The 17412-nt window shown below is 32.6% G+C and overlaps 2 protein-coding genes across 3 annotated transcripts; both read left to right on the top strand.

Annotated features, from left to right (window-relative positions):
• On the top strand, positions 1715 to 6003 carry LOC109356169. The gene is made up of 5 exons (XM_019599505.1): positions 1715 to 2602; positions 2697 to 2880; positions 3870 to 4918; positions 5162 to 5377; positions 5608 to 6003. The coding sequence occupies exons 1-5, from the start codon at positions 1715 to 1717 to the stop codon at positions 6001 to 6003; spliced, it is 2733 nt and encodes a 910-aa protein (XP_019455050.1).
• Positions 11017 to 17159, top strand: LOC109356919 (transcription factor bHLH48-like). Of its 2 annotated transcripts, none has more exons than XM_019600552.1 (7): positions 11017 to 11768; positions 11878 to 12006; positions 12252 to 12317; positions 14777 to 14845; positions 15438 to 15509; positions 16185 to 16392; positions 16847 to 17159. In XM_019600552.1, exons 1-7 carry the CDS (start codon positions 11283 to 11285, stop codon positions 16882 to 16884), a joined length of 1068 nt encoding a protein of 355 aa, XP_019456097.1. In that variant the 5' UTR covers positions 11017 to 11282; the 3' UTR covers positions 16885 to 17159. The 2 variants fall into 2 exon arrangements, with proteins under 2 accessions (XP_019456097.1, XP_019456098.1); XM_019600553.1 differs by having other exon boundaries at positions 11019 to 11762.

Here is a 17412-nt window from a genome sequence, read left to right as displayed (position 1 = left end):
TAAATAAAAATGAAGACACATGATATAAACAAATTGTTTTTTAAAGCTAATGCATTGGTGCAATTGATTGATAAAGTGTTTTCTACCGGTGCAACCTTATTGAATGAAACCAGCTCTATGAACATAGAGAGCCATAAATGTCATACCCAATGACCAAATAGATTAATAAGTATAAAATTTTGTTTTCAAATTTTGATTTCTATGCACATATAACAAATATTATTGGAAGAAGTCCATAATTTTACTCCAAGATATATATTAATTTTTGTCCCATAAACATGAGATACTTTGCAAAACAAAAAAAGAAAACAAATACACTAAAATACAACCCTGCATTATAATCCTTTCTAGTACTGGAGATGGAAATTCATAAAAAAAATGACATAATGTAATATTTTTGACCTTTAGATGTAATGTGATAATATTTTTATCCTTAAATATAAAAATAAGATTAATAATTTATCTCTTTGCATAGGAGAGGATTCTTTTCCCAATTTTATTGCTAGTTTCCAATTCTAGCCAATTAAATAATTTTTTGTTCCTGTCAAAAAATCTCTTGTCTTCTTTATCTCTAATTTTAATTGTCATATTTACTTAAAAAAAATTGTGACATTTGGAATGCCTGAGTATTTTAGTTGTAATAAACTAATAATGTCTACTAAATAGATTATAATAAATGAGAAATTTGTCTAAAAGCAAAAATGAAATAAAAGGTAAGTTTTTAAAGAAAATTCTATTTTCACATGATTTTCTATCACTATTTAGAGTGGACAGAGTTTGAAAATGGTAGATGGTAAAATCATGCATCCTATTTTAATATCTTCCTACATAATTGTCCTCATAATTAAAGCATGATATTATTTCCACTCATCATTTTCAGCTTTTATGTTACAGCTAGTATCCTAGACTTTAAAATATCTTATATGGTAGTTCATATTAGTTCAGAGAATTATTATCACCCTACTTCTTCCTACTCCAATAAATAATAATTAAACATAATTTCAGTGACACTGAAATTTTCCAAAAAAATGGCAGCATATTAGTTTAGAAATAATTTGTTTGATCCTCCTAATTGTTAACATTGTCTAACCATGGGTCAATGGCCAGGAATAATAACAATAATAATAAATAAGATATGCACTCAGACTCAATCAATTTTAACTTATGAGTGTAAATTTATATATTGTGAGTAACTCAGTATAATAACTTATACACAATCAATACATCATCCCCACTCATTTATATTATTTTTCTGAAAAGTCAATGATAATAAAATATATTGGGCTTATTGTATTAGGCTATTGGGCTGTTCATATAAAGCCTCTTTCTCTTTTTTGTTTTCTGTTTAGTTAGTTAAGTTGGTTATGTTAGTTAGTTTCCTATTTAAGGCAAGTTCTTCATTGTTATCATCAATCAATTCAATCATCATTAATAAAATACAATCTTCATATTTTTCACCATGTTGATTTCCAATATGGTATCAGAGCTCTCAAATTGAGAGCTCTGCTGCGCACTCATCATTCATTTCCATCAAACCAACCCATCCCTTATCTAAGCAATCTCACTTTCTTCGTAACCCCACTCATCATTCATTTCCACCAAATCAATTCATTCCTCATTTCAATCGTTTCCTCTCTCCAAAGCTCTCCTCAAAACTGCATCTTTCCTTCGCTTCCGCATCATCCATTCTCACGAAAAGCATCAGATCTCCATCATGCAAAGAGAGAGCAACAATGACCACCAATTGATGGATGTGTTCCAAAATCCATCAAGCCATTTCTACCTACACCATGGTGAGAATCCTGGATTCATTTTAGTTTCCCATCCTCTTGATGGCACAAACTATATTTCTTGGAGTAGAGCTATGAGAAGAGCTCTCGGATCCAAGAACAAATATAAGTTTGTTAATGGCGCCATTAGAATGCCAAGCACAACTGATCCTACATTTGAAGCTTGGGAAAGATGTAATAACATGATAGTTTCTTGGATAAATAGATCATTATCACCTCAGATTGCTCAGAGTGCTATGTATATAGATGGAGCACAAGAATTATGGCAAGATCTTAAAGATCGGTTTTCCAAGGGGGATTATTTTAGAACTTCTGATCTCCTTCAAGAAATTCATTCAATACGGCAAGGAGATCGAAACATTTCTACATATTTCATTGATCTCAAAACTATTTGGGAAGAATTGGATGCTCTACGACCTCTAATCCCATGCATATGTGATGTCAAATGCACATGTGAATCTATGAAGAGCACCAATCACTATCGAGAATCTGAATATGTCATTTGTTTCCTTAAGGGTCTCAATGATCAATTTGGAACAATCAAAGCTCAATTCCTCTTAATGGAACCTCTACCAACGATAAACAAGGCATTCTCTTTGGTCATACAGCAAGAAAGGCAATTGGATGGTACTATCACTGAAGATCGAAGAACTGTTGTCAACAATATCACCTCCAAAACAACATGGAGAAATTCGGCACAAAAGAGTGTTGGATTCAATTCCTCAAGAGAGCAAGATGCCAATAGATTTAATGGCAGAAACACATACAATGGCAATCCACAATCATATACCATAAACAACAAACCAAACATGGTAAGCAACAAAGGCAAGATTTGCACATTTTGTGGAAGAGAGAATCATACTGTTGAAATTTGTTATTTCAAACACGGATTCCCCTACCTTCAAGCCTAGACAGGGGCAAACCAAATCAACTATTAATTCTAGCATATGTACAACTGATATGGCACCAACACCAAGCACCTCAATCAGAAATCAAGAAAAGGACACTGATGAGAAAACTATCTTGACATTCAATTCTGCAAATTATGTGAACCAACCTGCAATAGAGGAAGAAACTCATCCTCACTCAGGTATGTCTTCTAATCTCAGTTATTGGATTCTTGATACATGGGCTACAGATCATGTTACCACTGATTTGTCCAATTACACAAATTATCATAACATCACACCTATACTTATAAAACTACCTAATGGAGCTTCTGTATTGACAAAATGCCCTGGCACTGTCACTTTATCAACCGAATTACACCTTCATAATGTTCTATACATACCTGAATTTACTTACAATTTAATATATGTTCATAAACTTGCAACCTGTTCCAATTATACTATTACATTTGATCACAATTGTTGTCTCATTCAGGATACAACTACCTTGAGGACGATTGGACTTGCTGAGGTCTCCAATCATCTATACATTTTTCATCCTTTAGACAATTCTGCTAAACATGTATTACATAGCATAAATTCTGATCCTGCTAAAAACTTTGATTTGTGGCACTTCCGTTTAGGCCATCCATCCTATTCTGTGATTGAATTAATGTGCTCTCAATATTCATATATGAAATTGCATATGCATACTGCTTGTGACACTTGCCATATTGCTAAACAATCAAAAACCCTTTTCCTATTAGTACATCTGTTTCTGCTCACCCTTTTGAACTCATTCACATGGATATTTGGGGTCCCTTAAAGTGTCCATCCATTCATGGACACAAATACTTTCTTACTATAGTGGATGACTTCACAAGACATACATGGCTATTTCTCATGATGTCTAAAGCTGATACTAGAAACTTAGTTAAAGATTTTGTTCAATTTGTGCTTGTTCAATACAATCAACACATTAAAGTCATTAGATCTAATAATGGCCTATAATTTATGATGCCTACCTTCTACTCTACTTCTGGCATCATTCACCAAACATCATGCATTGAAACTTCCCAGCAAAACTCTATTGTGGAAAGAAAACATAGGCATATACTTAATGTGACTAGGTCTCTTCTATTCCAATCACACTTACCCCCCTCTTTCTGGACCTATGCTGTGAAACATGCAGTTTTTCTGATAAACATGCTTCATACTCCTGTGTTAAACAATAAATCCCCAACTGAAATTCTTCTAGGAACACCACCTTCTTTCACTAACCTGAGAGTTTTTGGTTGCCTGTGTTATGGCACGACCCTTGTCCAAGGTAGAACCAAACTTGACCCTCGGACCAAGAAATGCATATTCCTTGGCTACAAACATGCTACTAAAGGCTACATACTCATTGACATACACACTAAGAACCTTTTCATCACGAGAAATGTCCAGTTTTATGAGCATATCTTCTCATATCATACTCCAAATAAACCTCTCCCTGCCACTACTGAACAACCTACTGATACATACACTTTCCCATTGGATGTCCATGTTCACCCCTCTTCTTCACCAATCATTGACCAACAAATCCCCATTCCATCCAGTTCTCCTATTCCCTCTACTACCATCACCAACAATACTCAAACCAGAAGATCTCATAGACCACACATACCCCCCACATACCTCAAAGATTTTCATTGTAGTCTTCTCACTTCTTCCCATCACATTGATCCTCCCAACATCACTCACCCTCTGTCCACTGTCATCTCATACCATACACTATCCCTACCTTACAAAAATTATACTTTATCCATTAGTGCTCATATAGAACTTAAAACCTTTAAACAAGCCATTACTTCTCATGATTGGGTCCAGGCTATGAAACATGAACTTCAAGCCTTGCAAGACAATAATACTTGGACTATAGTATCTCTACCCCCTGATAAAAGCCCTATAGGATCCAAATGGGTTTATAAACTGAAATTTAAAGCTGATGGCACCATAGAAAGGCATAAAGCCAGATTGGGTGCTAAAGGTTTTAATCAAATAGAAGACTTGGATTTCTTTGAAACTTTTACACCAGTTGTAAAACTCACTACCATTAGGATGCTCCTTGCTGTTGCATCATCTAAACATTGGATTTTAGAACAACTTGATGTTAATAATGTTTTCTTACATAGTGATTTGAATGAGGAAATATATATGACACTCCCTCAAGGAGTTACTTCTACCATCCCTAACCCTGTTTGCAAATTAAATAAATCTTTGTATGGTTTAAAATAAGCTAGTAGGCAATGGTTTGCCAAATTATCCTCTTCCTTATTATCTTTAGGTTATATACAATCTCACCATGATCATTCTTTATTTACCAAACACAATGATTTTGGTTTTACTGCTCTTGTGATTTATGTTGATGATCTTATACTTGTTGGTAACAATCCTTCTGAAATTGATTCTGTTAAACATTTTTTACATACTGCCTTCAAGATCAAAAATCTTGGCCTCTTAAGATACTTTCTTGGCATAGAAGTTGCTCATTCTACACAGGGCATCACCATATGTCAACGAAAATACATCCTGGACTTACTTCTTGACACAGGTTTTCTTCATTCAAAACTTGTTCAGACTCATATGATCAAGGGTCAATCTCTTCACCAAGATGATAGCCCACCATTCCAGGATCCTACGTTATATAGACAACTGGTAGGTCGTCTCCTTTACCTTACTAACACTCGTCCAGATATTACCTTTGTTGTCCAGCAGCTTAGTTAGTTCATGGCTACGCCTACTTCCCTACACTTCAAGGCTCTAAAGGTTTCTACTCCTGGTAAAGGTTTGTTTTATTCATCTTCTTCTTCTCTTCATCTCACTGGTTTTAGTGATTCAGATTGGGCTAATTGCCTTGACACTAGACGATCCATTTCTGGATTTAGTATGTTCTTAGGCACTTCTTGGATTTACAAAACACAGTTTCAAAGTCTTCCTCTGAAGTTGAATATAGAGCCCTTGCTTTTGCTTCTTGGGAAGTGCAATGGCTCACATACTTACTTCTTGATTTACATGTTTCTCTATTAAAATCAACCGTGCTTTACTGTGATAGTCAATCAGCTAGGCATATTGCAGCAAATTCTGTTTTTCATGAACGCACGGAGCATTTAGATATTGATTGCCATATTACTCGTGAATACTTAAAGAACAACCTTTTCATCTTATTACCTATTTCATCCAAAGAACAGGTGGCTGATTTGTTTACAAAAGCTTTGGATACATCTTCATTTTGTCATATGCTTAACAAGCTGGGAATGCAAAATATACATTCTCCACCTTGAGAGAGGGTATTGGGCTTATTGTATTAGGCTATTGGACTGTTCATATAAAGCCTCTTTCTCTTTTTTGTTTTATGTTTAGTTAGTTAAGTTGGTTATGTTAGTTAGTTTCTTATTTAAGGCAAGTTCTTCATTGTTAACAATCAATCAATTCAATCATCATTAATAAAATACAATCTTCATATTTTTTACCATGTTGAGTTCCAATAAAATATGAATTGTGAATGATGCAACATTGTTTAAAGGTTATAAAACACAGATTTTTTTCTCTATTAACTTATAAGATCGCATAAAACTGAGAAAAATGTGAATTGCAGATGGTGAATTGGTTAAGGTCAATGACATATACTATATTAAGGCAAGAATTTTTAAGGGTCTATTTATTTTGGCAAATAGAACTTTTTATGAAACCTTTTCATTTGTTTTACTCATAACTTCTCTTTATAGATGTTGCTTTTCCATGCATGACACATCTTATTTCATGAATCACACTTTCATTCCTGGTAGGGTTACTCATTTCACATAAAATAAACATTATCATGTTTTAATCCAAAGGTTATAAAAATGATTAAATGAAAAAAGGACACTTATGTATTTGATATATCATATAAGATCAGGTTAATATTTATGTGTCTAAAGTTTTTACAATGTCACATTCATTTCTATTACTTCCTTTAAAATTAATAATAATTAACATATATAAATAGTGAAAATATGCTTAAAAATAGTTTGGAGCATACGTATTAAATCAAGAAAAAAATATGTATGTTTTGACAGAATATGAATTTTTTATTTTATCACTATATTATTTGTTATTCATTTTTAGTTATAATTGATTTTTAAATAAAAATAATAGAAATAAATAATAGATAATATGCTGAATATATTTAAATTTTTAGATCGTTAAATATAAAAGTTAAACCGTTAAATGAAGGATATAAATGGAAGATAATGACGGGTCATCTTCTTTTATTAAAAACTGTGTCGGGCGTTGGCTTGAATAAGGACCCCACCCTATGAGTTATGGGACCTTAACTTCAATTTAAGGTCCAACCCATTTTTTCTACACACATCGGTTCCTACTATCAATTTTTCATTAGCTTTTGCTGCCCTTCATTAGTTCATGATTTATTTCTTCGGTAACATTTTCAATTTGAACTATCACAAATATAACATTTTACATATATAGAGAATAAGTTTATCTTTCAATGAGAAAATTAAAAAAAAAAAATCGTTAATTTAATTTAATTCAAAGCATATTGCGATCTTGAAATACTAAAATGTAATAATAAATACATTTTTAGGCACTCACATTTAAATTTAATTCAAGCTTGTACCATTTTCAAAGATGAGTTAGGGTCAGTAAGCTTCTTAAACATGTTCTCGAATGTTAGATTGGTTTTAACTATGAGATGATTTTTTTATATTAACATTATGATATATTTTTGGTTTGGCATAACTTCTCTTAACTTAATTTTGTTCTAGCTTTGTCCTTAATATTGACGATAATACTTCAATCCTACGTTCAATATAATTGATTAAACCCCAAATGTGGAGCATTTTCTTCAATATGGGTTCTTAGATTTAGATATCATCCAAATTGGTTAATATTTTTGGAAATTTTGGTCGTTAATTAGGAAACTTTTATGTCCTTTTAACAAAAATCAATTAGTTTGCCAAATAAGTTTTATCCAATAAGCTAATTACTAAGACTCAACTTTCAAGTAAAATTTCATAGTTTTTAGCTAGCATCACCATCTCATAGCTATAAGCAATTTTGCTAAATGAAATGTAAGTCATTTTTATTTCATTGTAGTATATGTTTGCCTCATTTAATATGAAAAGGGTATATTTGTTTTATATAAAGCTATACACTAATTTTATAAGAGTGTTACAGTTGTGGACCGTGAACATACAAATTTATATATAATCAATACATCATTTATCATTCACGTGTATTACTAATATTTTTTTTATCAGTAAAAGGAATTTTAATAAATTAAGAAAGAATTACAAAAGAATGAAAACAAAGATTAGAGCAACAAAAAGACAAGATGAGTTACAAGCCAATATTGAGACAAGGTTAGAGATTAGCTATCTAGTGAGAATAATTAATCGAGTCTTTCCCCTCCAAAGCCATGATTTGACCCTTGTTGAAACCAGGATTTGTTGAAGAGAAGACTTTACAGAATTAAAAACATTGTCATTTATAGATAACCAAATGACCCAATTGTAACTAACTAGATGACACTCCAAAGTTTTCAGCATTTTCTATCTTTCACCATGCAGTGATAAAATGGTCAATGTGTGCAAGAGGAAGAACAATCTTGAAATGCAGTCAATTGTAAATAAGTTGCCAAACTAAATAAATGAGATCGCATGAATAGAAAAGATACTCAGAGGATTCACGGTGCTCGTTACAAAAAGATTAAGGAGGTCCTCCTCCATGAGCTAGAGAAATTCCCTTCCTGATAAGTTGATCCTTTGTTGCAAGTCTATCTTGGAAAGTGTCCAAACAAAAGTAATGACCTTCAGAAGAGCTTTGATAAAATGGAGATGATGATTGTTGAGTTCCTGCTGCTGATGCTGGTGGTGACAAAGTTGTAAGCGGATCTAACTAAGTACTGCTTGAATTTGTTATACCTCCACTCCTAAGACGTCAGATGTGTTGACCTGAAGCGTCGATCAATTAAGTTCATGCAAAAAGATATTAGTTAGTTCAAGTTCCCATGTAATGTTTTTTATATTATTATATTATGGGAGAAAAGATTTATATATTTATAATGTATGGATTTGATATATTGTGGCTGTATTATTTAATATTCATATTTTAATCATAATTAACTCTTCAAAAAAAGTAATGCAAATAAATGGTAAATAATATACTAAATGTATAAATCTTTATATTAACATTGCATATATGTTACTCTTATCTATACTATCTATACTATATATACTATATATAAAGCAAAAATATATTACAACTACGTACATGACATAATTTCCACTTACCTATTTTCCCTTATAATTAATAATTATTACAATGTTTTTCTATACAATTAAAAATATAAATGAAGGTTGGAGGAAATTACATCCATTAAATATATCAAACTACCAATGTATTTTTTAATAATATCACAATTCATTTTTGCATTTTTATCAAAAAATTATAATATCATGTAAAAAAAAGTGATATAATTCTCTAAAATTAAGTATATAAAAATTAAATATTCAGTACTAAAAAATAAAAAATGCGGGTTAGCAGACACAGAGTGACTGCCCACACGCTAGTACTATATATAAAGCCAAAACATGATGTAACTTCTACCATGATATAATTTTTACTTCATATTTCGCTTTTAACATTATTTAATTTTTACAGAAAAACATATAACCCTAAATAACCACCACTAACCTATTGACTAACCATGTTTCTCACCTTAAAGTGAATATTATCATAAATACCAAAAAAATATAATATAAAGTATAAAGAATATAACAAATATATTTTAATTCTAAAAATGAAATATATAAAAATTGAATACGTAGTACTAACATATAATATCAATTGAATGCGTAGTACTAACATATAATATCAATGGCATGCAAGAATTGCATGTGTACACTAATATTAAATAAGGGTAATAAGTGTGATGAAGAAAGTTAAGATTTTCCTATAAAAAAAGCATCAACAACATTGTGGAAAAGCGACAAGCACAATTAGATTATGGAATAGACCAACCACGGGCTTAGGCCCATTTCACGTGGGACAGCATACTAATAAAAATATTTAAAATTAAATGGACGGTAGATCAAGGTTCATAAAATCAAATCAAAAAGATTTTTATCAAAATTTTGATATTCTCATATCATTGTTCATTGTGGACCTAGTGGTCCTTCAAATAATTTTTCATTTACCTTACCTCAATAAACTATATGGTTAGATCTCAACCGCAAATGATAAGTATGAGTATTTAAATCTAGACCCATAAAAAAATAATCCAAAAACCAATTGAAAAAAACTAAAATGAAAAAATCAAAATTGTTTGGATGGTGTTGAATCAATTTTTATAAACCCAACTGATTTAGTTCGATTTTTGGTTTAAACTTTAAGAATTACATCAAATTAATGATGATAATCAAATTGATTAACATGGTTGAAGTTAAATTAGATGGTTTAAAGAACTCTTACACATATAAACTTGTTTTATAAATTACAGTCACTTACCAAAATAGTCAATTAATTTATCAAAAATAATAGTAATTTAATTAATTAATTACAAATCATAAATTTTTAACTTCTAACTTTCATCAATTTGATGTTTATCTATCATTTAACATATTATAAAATGATTTTATGTCGGTCCGTTCAACTATTAAATTGTTCTCAAATATCGATAAAGTACAACAATTATATCAGTCATGCAATCGTATCTGTCAAAAACCGACTAAAATCGGTCATACTAGTTGTTTCAATTGAACCATACCGGTCAAACCGATAAGTTTCATTTAATTTTTTTTAATGAAAATAACTTATTTTTACCAAGATTTTTGTATGAGATCAAACACACAACTAATACCTTTTTACTCTTCTAAAATTGATCTATCATCACTAACAGACGTTGGTTCAAGTGATACATGCTTGATTTTCCTTAAGCAAGGTATCAGGTTCGAGTCTTGTGGATGAAAAAAATGTCCGCTGAATTTATTTTAACAAATGGATCTATCATCAAGTGATACATTTTTATTTTAACAAATTGTATATATAAAAGTCTTTATTCTCTTCTTAATTGTTTTTTCAACATTAATAAAATCGAACCATTATACACAGTATTAATAAAATTGATTATTTATGCCCCTCCCAATTCAAATGTAGAAAAATCATCAAATATTTCATTTGAGTGAGAATATTGAATATAGTTCATGTAAAAAGAGTAAAAGTTAATGGATACTAATACAGTATAGTATAACTAAACAGTACAGTATAAAGTAGAAGACTAACCGTATATCCGTAGAGTAGAGTACCAACGTTTTTTCGCAGTACTTGAAATGGTTAATAACCATTCTCAGAGAAATAGAATCACAGAAAGAGAATATTGAGAGCCATTGAAACGCTGCGTTTTATATTCTCAAACACATTTCTCATTCTCCATTTTTCAACAAACACAATGCTTCAACTTCAAAAAATTACTCAAATTAAGTAATTAGCTAACTTACTATTTCACTTGTGCCCTAGAATTTGAAGGTTCAGGTTTTGTTAATTTTTCTTCTTCATTACTCAAATGGAACAACCTACACAAGTTTTACGTGGATCCAATAAAAACGACGTCGTTGCACTCGAGTCAATTCAGTTCAACGAAGAAATCCAAGGAATCATGGCGCCGGAAAACGCTAGATCCTTCACCGCGCTTCTTGAGCTTCGTTCGGCGCAGCCTGTTGAGTTTTTCCACTCGCCGGAATCCTCCGTCGCCGCCGCTTCTGCTCGGAAACCGCCTCTCGCGAACACGAAACCGTATAATTTGACCTTTCCTTCAAACTCCGGGTTGAGCGAACGCGCCGCGAGGTTCTCAGTGTTTTCCGGGGAGAATTCATCGTCGCCGGAGGAGGCGTGTTTGGTAGTTCCGGTTACTTCCGGTGATAGAGTGAAGAACGAGCCGCAAGAGACCGATTCGAACCCGTGCTCCACGCAAGGTTGTGTTTCTGATCCTGATGTTCAGGACAAGAATCAGAGGAATACGAAGAGGAAGGAGCGAGAGAAAAAGGTAACGGTAAACCCCCCAATTGTAACCGATTCGAGAGTTAGGGTTTTTGTTTTCTGTAGAATTTCTCAGTTCGGTGCTCAAATTATGAAATAATCGCTGGTTTTTTGAAATTCAGTTTAAACCTTCGTCAAAGAAGAGTAAGAGCGTCGCCGATGAGAACTCCGGTGACGGCGAGAAGCTCCCGTACGTTCATGTTCGAGTTCGTCGAGGTCAAGCTACAGATAGCCATAGCTTAGCAGAAAGGGTAACCCCATGATTAAACACTAATTAATTTGCTTAATTTGCTCCGTATGTTCATGTTCAAGTTTCAAGATGACGTTGGTCTAATGATGTAAGAATATATTTGATCGAGAAAGACCAAAAGTTAAGAATATACTTATTAGTAAGGGCAGCAACGCACCCGGCGATTAGTACAACAAAAATATAAGTTTGTATATGAAAGTTTGTTTATTTATTTTATTAAAATTTGATTTTGTGTTTGTGTTGTAGGCTAGGAGAGAGAAAATCAATGCTAGGATGAAGCTTTTACAAGAGCTGGTCCCCGGTTGCAACAAGGTGCAATCTTAGTCTTTATCTTAATTAAACCTTAAATCCTTAGTTACTAGAATTAATTAATTGTGCTTTATTCCTGTTTGAGGATTATGCTATCATTTTCTGTTTAATTTGTCTCCCAAAAGTGCAATTATGATTCTCTAGGTTACTGGCTTTAATAACGGTTTTTTGTCATTGTCACCTTTTTCACCTCACAAAAGAAAGTGATTGCTTTTACATCAAGTAAAGTAAGTGCCCACTGGCACCGTGGGTCAAACATGGTATTTTTGTAACTTTACCCTTCCATGTGTTTTGCTTTTTGGTTGATTTCGTATTTGTTACTCATCTTTTTTAAGGTCACTTTTTCATTGCAAAGTTTCCATCCTTATAGAGCATCATTAGTGTGACTGTAAAATATAGACGAACTAGAGCTTACCCATCCTTATAAACAAACTCGAGCAGTGTACACTTGAATAAGCTTGTGGGGTCCATTTATGGATAAAGGTTACCGTTTAGAGGAGGAGAGTGTTTTTTGAGTTTGTTAATTTATTAAAAAGTGTAAGCAATTTATAAAATATGCATTGGGGTTCACTAAAGGACAAAACCATGGTTCACAAATGGGGATGCTCTTATGTTTTGGACGTTCTGTTCACACTTCACAGTGACAGTGCCCTTTCATATTTTTCTTAAAAAATTGACATGAAGAGTATTTCATAAAAACAAAGTAGTGATTCTGGAGATAAAAAAGTTCGCTGTTGTTTAATGAATAGGACAAAAAATATAGACTCATGGGTTGTACATGACAATTAAGGTAATCCTATCTTCTTCCTTTCTTCGGCCTTCTGGCTTATTGAAGAGACAGAGTGGTGGGCGTGTGGGGGCGGAAGAGGATGGGGGTTCTTGTTTACCTTGAAACTAGTATGCATTGTTTTATGGGGTCCTCTTGGTAAGTGAAATATTAATCTATCTCGTGATGGTGATGGACTGATGGTACCATTATCTCTTCAAGTTTGGTATCCATCAATTATGGGGTGACGAAAATGGGATGAGTGAAGAATACATACTTTGGAGTGCATCCAACAACCAGCAGACATAACTTGCTTGGGACATTTGTACATTATCAAATTAATGTCACCTAAACTTGTCTGTATGAAAAAGTCATCTAAACATAAACTAAATGCATAACCTCAAGTACATAAAAATAGGTTATACTCTTTTGGTAGGTGGGGAAGATGTTATTATTGATATAGAACGTATTCATATCTGTATCATATATTTCACAAAATACAGTTATTAACATCACATTTACATACATAACTATTATGTTTTCTGTATTAAAAGAACAAGTGCAACTAAAAGAAGGATGGTACTAGGATTATAAACAAGAAAACTTTCTCCTTTCTCTGTATTTAATTTTGTCCAAACATGTTAATATTTCTTTCATAAATTCTAAAGGATTATTCTCTTATATTCTATAGCAAATAATAAATTAATGTTTAAAAAGAGGCAACCTAATTCATTAAAGGTCACATTATGCTCGGAATCCATGAAAGGTTAGACCAATATGTGTGTTAATAGTAGATAGTTTTGCCTTCCATTTTCTAGAGATTGATTCTATGACTTTTGAACCTTTAACCTTAGAATCACATGGCAATAGCTCCAACTCTTGCGCCGAGGCTCCTTGCGGTAAATAAATGTTTAAAGTGAAAATTTCTACTCATGCCAACTTTCTTTTTGACCCCATACATGTTAAAGCTGATCTGCCATGACTTATACTACTTCACTCTTTTTCCTATAATGTTCTATGTATTTGAGTTATGGTATTCTAGAATATGGCCCTGGAGTCTTCATGTGTAACTTGTCTATTGTCAGCTAGCATATGGTTTGTCCATGAGAAACTCTGATTTATGATCTCTCTTATCATAATTGTATCCATGAATTGTTTTTATTGCGCTTACAATTTTGGAAACCTTCAAACATCAATTCTCTTTTAGTGAATAAGTTTCAATTAGTTGTTGTTTTAAGTAGTTTTAATTCTGTTCTCAGCTTTAATTTATCCAAAGTTGCACTTGCATTAAATTTTTGTTGTATCTTCCAAAAGTCATATGGTATTGGTTTTAAATTGAGTTGGCAAAAAATGGAGATCAATGGGCTTTCCCACAATGCATGAAAATTCACCACAAACTTTCTCGGATGATACTGAAATGCTAGTTGATTCTAGTCTGCAAATGTTTCTGAATACGGGATAAGAATAATCTGATTGAAATTTTTCCCTGAGATGAATTCTACGATTGTGCCATTGCAGCCTGTACTATGTTACATCACATTCGCATACAGTCCTGATCCATGAATGAACCCTTGTTTTTTGTTCAATGTAGAAGCCATAATTACACAGGCACTCTTGGATTTTGGATTGTGCTAAATTTTCTAAAAATAGCTAATGTAGGCTCAAAGATGGTGACATGACAAGATTTTTTATGCAGATATCAGGAACGGCATTAGTTTTGGATGAAATAATCAACCATGTGCAAAATCTACAACGTCAAGTGGAGGTCTGAGTCTCGCTTCCCAGACATATTACATAAATAATTTTGCTATGAGTAGGTTAAAGTTGTTGATAATTAGCTATTTGGTTCTCAAATATGATTTATGCTTAAAAAAAACATATTTCCCCTTGCATATAGTCTTGCAAAACCTTTGGGTTGTGCATTACTTTGGCTAGCATATACACTTATAACTTAGTACTCTTGTAATATTTAGTCAAAATAAGTTTTCTTTAGCAACTGAAAAATGTTAAAAATCTTTTCCCAACAGATTAACATTAGGTTTGAGTAGATAATTTTGTTTTACTCTTTGATTTAATTCATGTTACAGTGTTTTAGATTTTGAATCAGATCTGAACTTGTGGTAGCTTAAAAGATGGATTCATTGATTAAGCTATGCTATATTTTGTAATGAGTTTGTCGGACAATGAATTATTACATTGCAACCAAAAAAAGAAAATAAAAAGAACTGAGTCTAATCTGTGAAAATGTCTCAAGATTCGCAAGATCGAAGATTTTGTATTGGAAGACAACATCATGACATTTGAGTTATCAGCCACTAATATGTTTGTGGTCTCATTGATTTATGCTCTAATTGCAGTTCTTATCAATGAAACTGGCAGCAGTTAACCCAAGAATTGATTTCAGCCTTGACAGCTTATTGACTACAGATGTAAGTATTATAAATTTATCTCACTTCAACAATTTTCTCTTTTTAAAAAAAAATATGTATTTTGGGCTGGGGAATAGTCTTAAGAATCAGAAGGTCTATCTATGGATTAACGCAAAAACTATATTGAGGGATAATATATGACCTCTTCTGGAGCACATTTTGTTCTGCTCTTTATTGGAGCCACCGGCACGCAGTGCATTATGTAGGTCAAAGGTGATTGATTCAAAATGTTAGTGTTGTCCTATCTGGTTGTGTTTGCTTAATTTATTTGTCCAAAAACTGAAATGGGGCACCAGAACATGAGGGACAGTGAAATGAAGGGCTTGTAGTCTGTTATTGTGATTTATGCCATTTTGTCCAATGTCATGCTAGAACAACTAAGAAACACTCTAAACATTGCACAAAGTAATAATGTTAGTGTCAGAGAGCAGATACGTGCTTATGCTTGCACTTTAGTCCCTATACCATTCTAATCATTATTTACAAATCCTCTGTCACATTGTCGCGACAGTCACTGCATCTCAATCCTTAAATCAATTGCTTGAAGATGAATGTCTTCAGCTAGAGCTGGAGATGAGTGTGTGTGATTTTGATGAAGTACAGTGCTTTATAGCTAGATCTGCCTTTTCAGTTTATGTTTAGAACTGCTGATAAATTCTTCTCTGTAACTGACAGGGTGCATCTCTAGTGGGCAGTAACTTACCTAGCATGCTTACACCTCTAATGTGGCCAGAAATCCCACAAATTGGTAACAGACAGCATTATCAACAGCAATGGCAATATGATGCATTCCACCAACCACTCTGGGGAAGGGAAGAAGTGAACCATAATTTCATGACTCCAGAGAACTCACTTTTGACGTATGACTCGTCGGCAAATTCAGGTAGATCAGGATTTAGCTTCTATTGTAAACGTCTCTTCTCAAAAACATGTTTAAGAACAATTCTAACTTCATTATATCATCGGTTCAAACTGCCATTAGCACTGCCACAGGGCTTCATAAATAGATACGGATTGAAACTGTTTGCTATGTTTTAATGGAACATTTTGATAAGGTAGAAAATCATAGAGGAATCTTTGGATGGATACAACAACAACCAAGCCTTTATCCCACTAGGTGGGATCATAGATCGAACAATATCACAATATTCTATCATAAATCAATCTTTGGAAGGATTCTCATAAATAACAAATCAGGCATTCTAGTCACTTATTAGAAGTTATACATTTCTGGAAAGAAGCATAGATATGTTTTGAAATTTTGTACTCCTCAACAATACAATTTTGGAAGGTTACAATGTTGAAAGTATCTAAGTTCAATTTAAATTGTGTTACAGCATCTCTGCACTCAAATCAATTGAAGATGGAGCTCTGAAATCATAAAGAAGTTGTGGTACCAGTAGCTATTAGCCTAGTAATAGTTAGTGTATATATCAAATATAGTATTAGTAGTTAGCAGTGTTTGAGAGGTGTCCAACATTCAGCAGGGGAATGGAAGAGGAATTGGAATGGTATTCTTATATAATATATTTATTATTACTACTAATACTAATTATTGGGGTCATTCAATCTATCAGGTGATTGATTGATTCAGATTGTAAAATCATAGAGGGACTATTACTGAACTATCATGGTTAGATGCTTTGTTCATTGAATACATGCAGTATTTCTTTCTTTTACTTTCAGGTGCTGTGCTATGATTGATTTCAAATTCTTCATCTAAGCACCAATTAATGTTAGTTGACTCGGTAAGGAAGTGACTCATACATCATAATGTAATAGATTCCTAAATATCTTCATCCAAACCAGTTAAATATTAATCATTTTAAATTATCTCTTTCAGATCACGCTTGTATTTCATATTGCTCCTCCCTCCAAAATCACTCTCATAACCATGTATCAA

Source organism: Lupinus angustifolius, chromosome LG09 (assembly GCF_001865875.1).
Source record: "Lupinus angustifolius cultivar Tanjil chromosome LG09, LupAngTanjil_v1.0, whole genome shotgun sequence".
NCBI classification, from domain to species: domain Eukaryota; kingdom Viridiplantae; phylum Streptophyta; class Magnoliopsida; order Fabales; family Fabaceae; genus Lupinus; species Lupinus angustifolius.
Note: the sequence above shows the minus strand (reverse complement) of the source record. Positions and strands in the feature narration are given on the sequence as shown.